Raw genomic sequence first — 13,858 nt, forward strand, 5'->3', positions numbered from 1 at the left:
GCTCTCCAGTGCCATAAGCTACTCTTGGCATAACCTAGATCTCCCCAGGTCCCCATTGAAATCTATAGACACACAAAAGAGACAAATACCAATCCAATATCCCAGATCCACTCTCTCAGAGAAGTCAGTCTCTGTTACTGCTAGAAAGAAAGACTGGCAGTACAACGTAGTGGACAACACCCTGAGCCCAGGGTCAGGAGATCTGCAGATATCACTGTGTAATCTTAGGTAAATCACTTGATCTCTTAAAAACCTCATTTATCTGTAAAATGAAGGAGTTATTAGGGCAGTGACTATGTTTTCAGATATAGTTAATGTGTAGATCAACATATATTTGCTTAATTGTTTCTTTGTCACAAGGGAAGGTTCAATCTGGAGAAGAATGAGAAATGACAGTGATGTAAAGATGGAGACATAATTAAAATATATTTTTAAATAAAATTAAATAAAATGAAGGGGTTGAACTAGATGATCTCTAAGGCCTCGTCCAACTCTAGCAATCTGTGCATCTGTAATCAAACAAATATACATGGAGGTATGGGTGACATTATCAAAGGGCATCTGCATTTTGAGAGAAGCTTGTAAACCCAGGGGAAGTTCTGATTAGTGGAACTTTAGCAAGGTAATAAGTTGAAGGAAAAACATTTAGAAGTAGGTAGTGTCTTGATATTTGGGGCAGGAACCTAAGAGCTTGTTGTCCATCTCATCCCTTTCCTACTTTCTTCCCAGTTCCACTTTTGAGCTCAGAGATGCTATCAAAACTCTAAATGTTATTGTCAACCTCTACACTGTCAACTTTCCTGGAGCTAGGGATGTAAGAGAAAGTATTAATACTAGTAATAACAATAACAAGTGATAACAAATGAATTTTGGAATGGAATCTGCCTGTATTTTCCTGGAATTACCCAGACTGGCCAGATCTTCACACACGAGTAGGAGGCAAAAACCAAGGACTTGTTTTTAACCATCAGCAAATGAAGCTTGGAAGCAAATCTCCAGGTTAAATGACAGGTGTTGTCATCAGCCCTAGACAGTAGTCACTTCCGTCTTTTTCTGAGACTCCTGACGTGTGGGGGACCTTGTGGGTCAAGAGCCCAAGAAACAGGGTTTTCTGTTTGGGGAGCTGGGAAAGGCCCTGCTGACCACGATGAGGCTGGAGCTGGCGATCCTCTTTACCACCTCTTCCTCCTCAGTGTCTATGTCCCATTAGTTTCTCTTTCTAGATCGCTTCCTATGTCTCCGACTCTCCTCTTTTTCTTTCTTCTACCACATCTTTTTTGGTTCTTCTTCCCCTCCCCCTCTCCTTTTTCTTGTATTTCTCTCGGTCTCTCCCTCTGCCCCCCCCCCCAGTCTCTCTCCTTCTCTCTCCCTCCCTCTCCCCCATTCACTCCCCCTCTTCTCGCTGTCATTCATCCCGCTCCTCTCCGCTCCCAGCCAATGGAGAGACAGGGCCTAAAACTGCGAAGCTACATCTCACCCAGGCCTTTTCGCCCGGTGATTGATGTCCCAGAGTCAACAGCAAGCGAGAATCCGGAGGAGGAGAGGAACAGGCGGCGTCCCCCCTCCCCCCGGCTACTTCAACTATCCCTTCCGCACTTCGCCTCCAAGTCTCCCGGAGCACCAGAAGCGAACCCGAAGCTGGTGCGGGCTGCTCCCGCCTCCGCAGCCACGCTGCGCTCTGCACCTCGCCGCGCCGCTCCTGCCCCCCGGCCCGCCCAATCCAGCCCTGCTCCGCCAACCCAGAGGAGTTCAGCCCCCCCGGCGGCTCTTCGGTGCCTGTGTCACCGGGCCCCCAACGGGGCCGGGGCCCGGGCGCGCCGGGGGACATGGAACACCTGGCCCCGCACCACCTTCACCCGGGCCACGCCGAGCCCATCAGTTTCGGCATTGATCAGATCCTCAACAGCCCGGACCAGGGCAGCTGCATGGTGTCCGCCTCGCGCCTACAGGACGCCGACTACGGGCTCGGCTGCATAGTTAGCAGTGCCTACAACACCATGACCGGGAGTTATGGGGGAGCCGGTGGAGGCAGTGGCAGCGGCGGGGCTGGCCCCGGGCCCGGGCCCGGGACCGGAGCCGGAGCAGGCGGCGGCGGGGGCTACGGAGGCGGTGGCGGCAGTGCCTGCAGTATGGCCTCGTTGGCCGGCTCCTACAACATGAACATGGCCATGGGCACGGGGGGCGGCGGGAGCGGTGGCGCACTCAGCTCTGCCGGGGTGATTCGGGTACCTGCCCATAGGCCGCTGGCCGGAGCAGTCCCTCACCACCAGCCCCTAGCCACTGGCATGCCCACTGTACCTGCGGTGCCCAGCGTCAACAACCTCACTGGACTCACTTTCCCCTGGATGGAGAGTAACCGGCGATACACAAAGGACAGGTTCACAGGTGAGCCCTGACTCTTGTCCGCCTCCGCCTCTTCCCCTGACTGGGTTCCCGCTCCTCTCTGCGTCTCCTGAACCATCTCGGGTCAGCTTCTCTCCCACCACCGGCCCGGGATTCCCTTTCCGCTTTCTTTACTCCCAGCCCCAGCCCAGCCCAGCCGGCCCCTTCCCCAGCAACTGCCTCACTTCCTCTCTATCTCTGCACCCCCTAGCCCTGGTCCTGCTCCGCCTCTCTTCCTCCGGTTCCCAGCTTGCTCGGCCCCAGCCACGGGAGCTAAGAAGCGGGGAGCATGGGGTGAGGGGAGGTCTAGATATGCGGGATCATTTTACCTGAGCCTGGAAGAAGAAAGTAGAATCTTAGGGGCCTAGGCAGGGGACCGAGTGGGGGGGGGGGACCTTGGAAAGAGGGCACTTTGTACTTAATGGGTTTGTCCTCCCAACCCCCTCCCGCTCTCTCAGGGCAGAAGGTAGGTAAATGCCTTAGAACAAAACAACGAAATGGAACGAACCCTAAGTGAACGGAGCTCGGAGCTTACTCTCGAGCTGCCTCAGAGCAGAACCCACCCAAGGTGGAGGGTTTGGGTCGTGTGAGGTGGGGGGAACTAGCTCTGGGAAGTCCCCTGGCCGAAAACCTGGGGGAAGGGCAGACGAGACTCAGATTCTGTCTGCTTGGGTGTAAACCGCCCCCCAACCCCCCCACCCCTCGATCTTGTTTTATTTTTGGTCTCCGCCCGGGCTTGCCTCCACTCCTCCCCGATCCCCTGCTCAATGAATAATGCACCGACCCTGACCGGGCTATCGATCCAGCAGCCCTGAGTGCGACTCCGGGGACAATTACACATAGGCTCATTTCTTTCTCCTCCCCTCCTCTCTTTCTTCTCTCCTCTTCTATCTCCCCCCACCTCCATTTTCCAAGGCTGTTCCCCTCCCCAGGGCCTCTAGCCTAACCTCCCCCCAACAAACGCTCTAGAGCACACACATAACCACATAGCCCCCAATTCATTTTCCAACCCGAATTCTGAGCCAGTGCCCGGATGCTGCGGGGCCCTGGAGGGGGAAAGAAACCAGTCCCCGCTTGCAATGAAGGCTCCAAGACAGGGTTGAGGCCAGACTGGAGCAGCAGCTGGGGATTCAAGCCTCTGAGGCAGAAGTGCCTCCCCCCTAACTTCAAGAAATGAAGGAGCTGATTTCCAAATAACATAGGGGAAGGGTGAGTGTGTGCCCCCCAGTTTCAAGAGTAGATGCTCCACACTCCTAGACCCTGGAGCTCTACGAGGTAGATTCAGTTTCTCACTCTTCTCTGAGAGCTGGAAGTTCAGTTCCGGGGCCTGAGTACCTCCTTTTCTCCACTAATAGCTAAAAAAAGAGGATCTCTGGAAATTGGCATCTTGGGTCCTAGAAGAAGAGAGAGGGGTATCCTTAGGATAGTACTGGCCCATATTGGGAGACAGAGGGCTTTAAAGTTTAGCCCAGTTTTGTTTCTAAGAGATCTGGAAGAGATCTTGGCCCGAGGTGCCAATCCTGGGAAGGCCTAATAAGTAGCCCAACACCCCTGACTCTGGAGCGGGTCTAGAAGCTAGGACTGAACTGAACCCAGCCAACCCAGAATTTTACATGAGCAAGGCCTTCAGAAGATGGTTCTAGATCTTCAAGAAAAGGGCCCAGGTGGTTTGAGGACCCCCAGGATCAGAGCAGTGCTGCCTCCTTTCCCTTCTCCAGAACCTTATGAGGCTGATCTCTATTATGCCAGATTTCCCTCTCCAGGAAGGCCCTATACCCAGCTAGGCCCAGGTAGGCATTACCCACTAGACCTGCCAACCTTCCAAAAATGAAAGAATTTTGCTCTCTGAGAATATGTGTTTAAATGGATATGAAGTAGATATGGATATGTGAGCCTGTGTATAAATACATTGTGTGAGAATATTACATACTTATGTGAAAATTATGTGTGACTTGCAGGTCTGTGTGTTTGAGTCGACATATTTGTATTCCTAATGTGAGTGTAAGAGTGTGAGGATGTGTTCTGTGTGACAACTGTCCCTGAGCCTCTAAGATCTTTGCCTGGCTTGTCTGACCACAGGCCCCCTTTACATATGCCAGATCTCATCACCAAGTACTGATATTTGCTAGGGAGCTCACCCCACTCGCCTCAGTTTATCTCGGGAGGACACGCAGGGCGTCGGAATTGCTTAGGTTCGCCCCACCTTGCTCTTTTCCCTTTGAGAAAGAAAAGCGGTGAGGGACTTGGATACCTGTAGAAGGTGAAGGGGGAGCTAAGGTTTTAGTCCTGGCAAAGGAGATTTGAGGACAGGACGGAGGGAGGGTTTCCAGGCAGATCTGAGACAATCCCACCTAGAAAGCTTTGTTACCAGCCAGGCCTGAGCTTAGCTTCCCACTGCTCCCTGCTCTCCGGGCCTGCTAGTTGCCCAGCTTCGGGTTACTAGGGCTCGGCTGCAGTGTGTGCCTTTGCCGTGGACGCCTCCTGACGCTGTGCCGCTTGCTTCTGCCGTCTGTCTGTCTCCCGCTCCAGTGGCCCTCTCACCCTTCACTGTAACACGCCGTATAGGTCACCCCTACCAGAACCGGACGCCCCCGAAGAAGAAGAAACCACGCACCTCCTTCACGCGCCTTCAGATCTGCGAGCTGGAGAAGCGCTTTCATCGCCAAAAGTACCTGGCTTCGGCCGAGCGCGCAGCCCTGGCTAAGGCGCTCAAAATGACCGACGCGCAGGTCAAAACCTGGTTCCAGAATCGGAGAACGAAATGGAGGTGAGTCTGCAGGAAAGCGGGAACTCAGTAAGGGCGGGTAAGCTGCCTGGTTTGCTAAGGCTGGTTCTACCTACTTGATCTCTGGAAAACCATTCTCATTTCAGCTCCCTTTTTTCAGTTCACCCTTTCTCCCTCCAACTCCCAACCCTGAGAAGGGAAAGCCATATTGCGCCGTGTTGAGAGTCAGACATTAGGGAACAAACTGGGAGCTCGAGGCCTGGCTATCCTGCCTCAACTCTAGGAGCTGAGAATGCCCTACTTTGTGTTGTTCGGGGTAGGATCCTGTGTGGTCAAGTGATTGGTCTCGCTCCCCACAACCCCCAATCCCTTTTCGATTCCCTGAACTCGGGAAAACTGTATTAGGTCATTTGGGTGAAGTCTAGTCCACCATGACTTCCATTTCTGAGCCAAACGGGCCTGTTCAGTGCACTCTCAGTGTGGGTGTCTTTTGGGAGGGTGCCGGTGTGGAGTTTGACCGTCTGCGAGTAGCTTCTTTGGAAAGTTACGCCTGGCAGTGGCTAGCAAATATCCCTGCTCACCTAACACGTGGCAATCTGAGTCCGCGGTAGCCTCCTCCTCTCCTCATGGCTCCCGGGTGGGTGGACTTGTGAGTGAAATGGACGTCCTGGGGATTCCGGGATTGGGACGCTAAAGTAAGACTCCCGACTTTGTTCTACTGCCTCTGCAGCTGGGTCCCTCAGGTGGGAGCCCAGGCAACCTCTGTCACCCTGGAGTCTTCCAAGAGCTGCCAGGGTAGCCATGCTTCGGGTGGATGTTCCAGTAACAGCCTAGGGTGGGATATTAGTTTGACAAGGAGGTGAAAGGGTCAGAAAGAAGAAAACGGTAGGGTTTTCCCGAGGGGCTTTAAACCCATAATTCCCCAGTGGAACCTGATGAAGGTGTTTCAAGCCCTCCCCGTGGAGTGGCTAAAGGAACTCCCTTCTCTTGAGCTACTCGGGTCAATCAAGGCCCATCACATAAGACTCTCGCCAAACAACCCCATTCTCCGTTTGTGGCGGGGAGCAGGTTAGGAGAAAGAACCACCGAATGGCTTGGCTCCCAGAGACCGTTTTCCTCAGCAAGCCCCAGCCCGCCTGAGGCAGTGACCTGACTCTGCTGCCCTGCCCTAGAGATGGAAAATCAATCAGTTAGAATCGGGGTTGGGAATGATCAATTAAGAACAGATGGATGTGTCTACGAGAGAAAGGGAGAGAGCTATCGAGGGAGCTGGGGAGACATTTGCCCTGTCTCCTGCTGTCACACACTCACAAACACTTTCAACTGTCTAGTACTCCCATAGTCTGTCCATCCACAAACCTTCGCACACTCTTCCTCACGCAGGTACAGACTTGCAGTTTCTCTCCCGTACTGGATCTCTCAAATGAGGACAAAATCTGTCTATCCTCTGTCTCTCTAAGTGTGTCTTTGTCTCTGCCTCATGGTCTGTCTGGCTCCCCCTCTCCCCCCCAACCCCCATTCACAAACCTGCAGACTCTGGACTACACTACATTACACTACGATACACTCACTCACTAACACACAAACATTCTCACGCCCGTTCTTTCAGAGCCCCTAGGGAGCAGCAGCTAATGTGAATGGAGTCAGAGGGAGGCGCCGAGCCTGGTCGGGGCGGCTGGGTAGAGGAAGGAATTGCAGTTTCCTCTTTTTCTGAATGAAGAAGCTGAATCTGCCTGGGATTTTGCTGTCATGTCCACAAAGACACGTAGCCCCCGCCGGGTGGAGTTTTCCGAAGTCCTGCGTTCCAGGCAGTAGGGCATAGAAGAGGCGGCTTCCAGGCGTCATTAGGGAGGTGGAAAGGCTGGCATTTTCTGGGAAGGGGGGTGGAAATGACAAACGAGCCTGAATGCTGGGGCTTACAAAAACCCAACTAAGCATTTGGAGAAAGGGAGTAAGGGAAGAGACAGAGAGAGGGGAGATAGAGACAGGAAAAGATATAAATATTTAGACAAGGAGACACAATAGAGAGAAAGAGAAACAGATCCTCAGGAAAGGGGGGGGGGACAAATAATTAAAACAATCGTATTGGTACCTAAAGAAAAAACAGATATCAAACATTATTTTTTTTTTCGTTTAGAACGAAAACCCTTAATTCTTGGAAAGAAAAGAAAGCCCAGAGATATAGGAAATGAGGAAAAGAAGAAAAACCGAAAGTGGAAGAGAAAACTCTAAACAGATTGAAATGCAGAGAGGGGAAAAAAATGAGAAAGGGAAAGAGGAGATAAGGCAGAAAGGAAGCTAGGAAGAAAAGAAAGAGAAAAGAGAAGAAAAGGAAAGAACTACAAAATGAAAGGAAAAGAAAAGCAGGCCAAGAGGGATCCTCGTTTGCTTTCTGCTTTTTAAATCGATCTGCTACAAATTGCTCCTGGAGGCTCCGGGGAGTCACATTAGATCCGTTCACCTTAGAGACAGACGTTTGATCTCAGTTTACAGAGTGAGGGGAGGAGGGAGGTTGCATTAGATGGAATATGTGAGTCATCGCCTCTTCTTACTTGCTTCGTGGAAACCTGACGGGCCTTACTGGGAGTTCGGCGCAGGGCTAAGGAGAGGGAAGAACCGGCTCGGTTCAAGGAGTCAGGGAACTCTGGGACCTAGGGTTTGGAGTTCCAGTGGTCGGGACCCAATCCCTTTTCTCCAGGGCGTGAGGCTTACTCTGGAAGCGGGAAGTTGGAGGGTGAGGTAGAAGGAAGCAGATTAGCTCGCAACCTCAGACTGGCTCATTGGAAGCCTGATTGTTTCTGAGTCTCTGCCGCTCGGAGACACCCACTCCCCAATTAAACTAAACTCGTCTATCTCTGAGGCTTTTGGGGGGTGGGGGGTGGGACACCTGTCCGCTCTGTCCTTGTTCCCCAAGGACTTCGGAACACCTTTGTTTGGTGGATCTTCGAAGAAGCCTAACGTCCCAGCTAGTAAGATGGTCAGGTTCTTTGCAGATCTTCTATGTAGCCGGGTCAGCCTGGGGCTTAGAGAGTGCAGGGGCCTGCCACTAGGGAGTTTAAGTTCTAGGCTGCCCACACTGAAAAAAGATGAAGATGAGCCTCTTACTGAGGACCGAACTTCTTTTCTGTGCGTCAACTCTCCGCATGCTTCAACTCACACATACACACGCACTCACGCACACAACATCAGAGACATTTTCCAGAAATAGCCCGAGATACCGCACTTCGGTTGGCATTTGGCCTGGCATTGGGACTAGAAAGGAACTAGGAAAAATAAGGGGCTAAGTCTGTCTTCACCACCATGGTTTTCCCAGCCCTCCTTCTAGTACCTCAGTGGCGGGATGGGGGTGGGGAGCTGAGACATGGTTGGGGCTATGGGGTGGGGTCCCCAAGTATAATTTTTCCAGAGCCAGGAAGCTGGTGTTCTTGGGAGCAGCAGTTTACCTGCCTCCAGGTACTGGGGAGCCGAGGGTCACGGGGGACTAGGCCATCCTGGGTCGAGGGCAGTGGCTGGCTCTGAGGCAGCTTGTCCCCGTACAGGAGGCAGACCGCGGAGGAGCGGGAGGCAGAGAGGCAGCAGGCTAACCGCATCCTTATGCAGCTGCAGCAAGAGGCCTTCCAGAAAAGCTTGGCTCAGCCGCTGCAGGCTGACCCTCTCTGCGTGCACAATTCATCACTCTTCGCCCTGCAGAACCTGCAGCCTTGGTCCGACGACACTGCTAAGATCACCAGCGTCACGTCAGTGGCCTCGGCCTGCGAGTGATACCCCGCTCTGTCGGGGCCTACCCCGCTCCGTTCCACTGGCTCCTCTCCCGCCTCTCAGACCCGCAGTTCCTCCAGGACCCCCAACAGAAAAGTGGGAGACCAGACTTTGGGCTTGCGAGCGAGAGGAGAGACCTCCCTATCCTGAGTCCTCACCCTGCACCTAGCACCCAGCCTCGGGAGACGGCCCGAGGTCGAGGGCTGTGCCTGGAAAGGAGGGGGAGGGTTCACGAGGGCTTGCACAGAGGAAAGAGTGAGGACCCTCCCTCCCGCCCCAACCCCTTTCACGGACCACGAGCCAGTTTTCCCTGCCCCTCTCCCCTCAGTAACTGGACACAAAATGAAACTCGTAAAAAGCCAGCTCACTACCTGCCTCTGCTCTCTGAGGTCCGGTATCTATGTCGTACACTCCAGTGTGAGCTACGCCCGCCCCCCACCACCCCCGGATTTCTTTTCAGTGGAAAAGAAGAAAGTGAAAATAGAGTAGGGACTGCGGTCAGAAGGGACCTAGAGACCCAACCGGAGCCTCTAGTTCTGGGCAGCTCACTCTCCCTGACCCTCGGTTCAGCTTTTCAGATTCTGCTCAATTTCTGTTGATTTTATTTTATTTTATTTTGAAATTGGGGGATCTAGAAGGAAGCCGAGGAAGTGGAGGAGGAGAGAGGAAATTAGAACTTCTAGGTTCGAGAGCGTGCTAAAGGTCCCAGCGAGCTGGTCGATCCCCTTTCGATTCAGTCCTCCTGAAGCCCAGAGACACTCTCACAGTCACCCGTGGACATCCACGCCCCACCCAGCAGCTGCACAGTCACACAACTGGCACTCAGTTTCAAAATGCAGTTGGATGCCCTCAGTCTCACTAACAGGAACACACACGATCGCATGCATTGCCACCGGTCACACAGCTTTACACAGCTCACAGTGACACTCAGTAAAAGTAATGCCCACAATACCTGTACCGCCCCCATCACTCATAGTCGCTCACACAATTCCGTACACACAGTAGCAGGAAAGCACAATTCTACTTTCCCCCCACACACACACACACACCTCCAGTATACACAGTCCCACACAAAGTGTCTCTCGAACTATCCTCTCGAACACAGCGTCCTTCGCACAGTCTCGAACAATCTATGTCTTGCATACAAAGTGTAAAAGGCAGTCATATACATAGAGCCTGTTCGGGGAGGCTCGCTTTGCATCCGTCTCTGGGGGGGGGGGGGGGAGGGTTTAAGTTATGCACTTATAAGGTGTTTCCCCTGTAACCATTTTATAAAGTGCTTGTGTAATTTATGTGGAAAATATGAATAAAATCGTCCGGATCCGGATCCCTGCGGTAGGTGGCCCAATTCCTTTCTCCCACGCTGCCTCTCCGGGCCAACCGAGTCTGGAAGACTAGCTTCCCAGGACCTGACCGAGAACTTCCTACAACCGGAGGGCTGGGAAGGCTGAAGACTCGAGTTGGGAGAGCTCGGAGCACTCTTTCAGCCTCTCTCTTGTGTTCAAAGTGTACCTGTAATTGTGTAAGCAGACCCTAAATATCTTTCTGTTGAGGCATCCACGTTTGCATACAAATTAATCAGGGAATTTGGCTAGCTATCCCTTAACACTTTCTCTCTGTCCCCGCAGCCTAGCATTTTCCCGGGAGTCCCTCGGCTTTGCCATTCCTGGTCTCTAGCCCTCCGCTCAGAAAGAGTTCCCCAAATGAAGAGAAATTGTGCTCAATTTAGGTTTCTTTTCTTTTAGAGAGCTCGATGAAGTAGGGATGAGGACAGGGAAAAGAGAATTGGAGTTTCTCGGATAAGGAGCTGAGGGGAAAGTGTGTGGAAGAAATAATTAGCGATTCAAGCAGGAACTCAGCCCGGACAAACTCACATGCACTCCGGGTAACTCACACATTCTCCCTATCATGTATACAAACTCGACCGCCTCCACATCCTTCCATTCCCTTGTACTCCTAACTCTGCCCACACCCAAACTTAAACTCCTCAAACACACAACACTCATAAACACAAATTTTCACATATTAACCTTCAGGGCTGGGCACAAACACACCGTTGCTATCAGTAAGAGCATTCATTAACTGCTTGTTATGTATACTGTGCTCACACTCACATTCCTCCATCACTTTATTTGGTTAGCCAATAACTAGGGAAACCAAGGAGATATTTAAAACCCAACAAAATAATTTTGCTTATTCGTATAATGTCCTCAGAGCCCAAAGAGGGGGACCAGACAGTTGAAAAATAGGAGTAGGAAAATCAGAGACCTGAATTTGGAGTTAGTGGACTAGGGTTTGAATTACATCTCTTTCTTTCTGCTGGTCTCAGTTTTTCACCTGTAACATGAGAGGGCTGGACTGGTAGACTCTTTCATCTCTAAATCTTTAATCCTAATAATTGAATGAAAATATAGAGAAAGTGAGGGAGGAGTGAGAGGCAGAAGACTCAAATGAAAAAGTGAGAAAAGAGGCCTGTGTGTAAGGTTGTCTCATTGAGTCCCTATTTCTTCCCTGTCTGCCACTTTCTCTGAGTTTCCAATTTGTGCCCCATCAAATCAAGGTGTATCTTCGTGCTTCTGTGGATATTGGGCAGTTTGGTACAGTTGAGTCCCAGTATGTATTGAGATGGAAGGCAGGCCTATTCTTCCTTCTTTTCATTTTGAACAGTCTACTCTAGGTCAAAGGGAAGCAGAAAAGGTCCGACTTCCTCAATTTTGTCAGAGGCATGTCCACACATTCATGTGCAGACCATAGAGCATCTTCATTTCCCACTGGAGCACAAAGTATAGAGGGCAGGAAGTGAAGTCAATGGCCAGTTTGGGTGAAGATTGTCTAGGCCCCAGCCTTCCTGTACTTTGGTTTTTCATTGCTTGGCTGCAGCTTTGGATGGGATGTTAGCAGTTATTTTAAGCAATCCCTGCCCAGCCCCTCAAATTTAACCAACCTGAATCCAACTCCTCTCCCGTCTCCCAAGACGGGACTAGGGGGTGGTCTCTACGGGTTATGGTTGGGCAGGGAGCAACCTGGGCAGTAATTTTGGCTCCCAATAATTTGCTCAGGTCCAGGATCTCCTGGTAACCGAATGAGACTGATACTTGACCCATATGGAAGAAAGTACTTTGTCAACCCGGAAGAGCTCCCTACAATCGCCCCCAAAAGCTTCTCTGTTTCCCCAGTACTCTATTTCTTTCCCTCCCATCCTTCTAATTTGGAGGTTCTCTAAGAGTTGGGGGAAAGGGATTGGTCTCTGCTTTTTTAGATTTTTTTTTTTAAGGATTCCCGGGAGCAGCCCTGGGCTTCCGGCTATTGTGAGGTGGCTGTAGTCTGCTTCCAGACTGAGGCTTTGGGGGATAACAAGCAGGATCCTGTATACTTTGGAGGTTTACATCCCCTGGGGTTTCTTTCCATTCTTTTCCTCGGGCTCGAGTTGGGCCAGCTATATGATTTTCTCCTACTCTTCTCCTCTGTGGTTCACAGTGGGCTTTGTCTGTCTCTCACCAAAGGAAAGCAGTCCTTTCCTTCCTCTCCCTGTACCTGAGCTACCGGGTCCCCAGCTACCCAGTTTCACTCTTCCAGGTCCTGGCGCCTCCTTTGTCAACTCTAACTTGTCCTCCATTAATTGAGAGATGAATGATCTTCTTTGTCCCTCTGTCCATGGCAAGAAATAGACAAACCACATTGTCCTAGCAGAGGGTCTAAGGGTTAGAGAGGTTGGAAGACCCTGAAATTTGGATCTTTTTCTAGACTGGTTTTGATCCTGTCTGGACAAGCCTCAAGAAGTCCTGAGTAGTTTCTGTTCTCTCATAATCATCATCCACTAAGTATACACAAAGATTCTCAATTGTCCCCTAACAGATATATACAGAACTCTCACCCAAATCTACACAAATAATGCTCCTCCAACTCACACACATCCTCATAGACCCACAAGAACAATTCATACACAAAGCCTTCTTTTTAAGGTTTATACTTCCTATCTCAACACAGCAAATGCTCACTTAGAAACAGCCCTCCCCCTAAGTCTACACATACACAAGGGGACAAAACCACATGCCTAAAATTTCCACCTAGTCTTACAGACTCTGCCCTCTCTCCCCCCTCCATATACACCTGAATTCAGTCGAAATCAGAGCTGGACACAATTACCCATACCTGTATTACTAATTCCCCATACCTGGGAGGGTGGTAAGTCGTTCCCAAGGCTGCAGTAATGGGCATATTTGAGCTGTTACAGGAAGGTCTACATCCTCTGGGTCAGTGGGCCAGCAAGAGAATGTGTAAAAAATTACACTCAAGACAATCTCCGAAGTGATCCTCCCGAGACAGGGCATATCACACTTGACTGAGAATTTCCTGTCTCCTTTTCCCATTCTTCCTTCCCTAATAGGAACCAATCCCTCAGTCTTGATTTCTCTGAATTCACCCTTTTGGCCTCTTGGATCTTTGAGAAGCCTTTCCCTCGGACTTTGGTCAGATCCCATCAGCCATCTCTTACAGACCAGAGTGACTAGAGTAAGGAGACTTGGGGGAGTTTATCTCAATCTGTGCATACCCCCCAGGGACATGGGAACGGACCAGCATTTCCTCGATCCCTACGAGATTTCGATACGGATTCAATATCTGAAACCTGAGATGATCAAATCCCGGATTGGGCGAGTTAGGTGGCAGCATCTGGGAGAGTAGGGAGGACCAAATGGCCTTGGTTACAATTGGATGGGAAAATTCAATAGCCGAGAATGGAGATTTAAGTCTAGAACAATTATGTGGACATATTTAGGGCCTGAAAAAGGAAAGAGAAAGACAGATGCACAAAGAAAGACAGATTACAGAAAAGAACAAACTAAAGGTCAAAGACAAAAACTGGAGGTGGGGGAGAGAAATATGGAGAGATCAAGAGCAAGCAAATGAAGAGGAGAGAAAAAGAGGAATAGATGGGGCATAAGACAAGGACAGGGTCATTGTCAGGATCAGGAATAAGGATGGGAAATCTAT

The 13,858-nt window shown here is 50.9% G+C and overlaps 1 protein-coding gene across 1 annotated transcript; it reads left to right on the plus strand.

Annotated features, from left to right (window-relative positions):
• The first annotated feature begins 1,826 nt into the window (after positions 1–1,826).
• Positions 1,827–8,869, plus strand: TLX1 (T cell leukemia homeobox 1). Its single transcript, XM_044662530.1, has 3 exons — positions 1,827–2,385; positions 4,948–5,149; positions 8,647–8,869. The coding sequence occupies exons 1-3, from the start codon at positions 1,827–1,829 to the stop codon at positions 8,867–8,869; spliced, it is 984 nt and encodes a 327-aa protein (XP_044518465.1).
• The last annotated feature ends 4,989 nt before the right edge of the window (positions 8,870–13,858 follow it).

This window comes from Gracilinanus agilis, chromosome 2 (genome assembly GCF_016433145.1).
Source record: "Gracilinanus agilis isolate LMUSP501 chromosome 2, AgileGrace, whole genome shotgun sequence".
NCBI lineage: Eukaryota > Metazoa > Chordata > Mammalia > Didelphimorphia > Didelphidae > Gracilinanus > Gracilinanus agilis.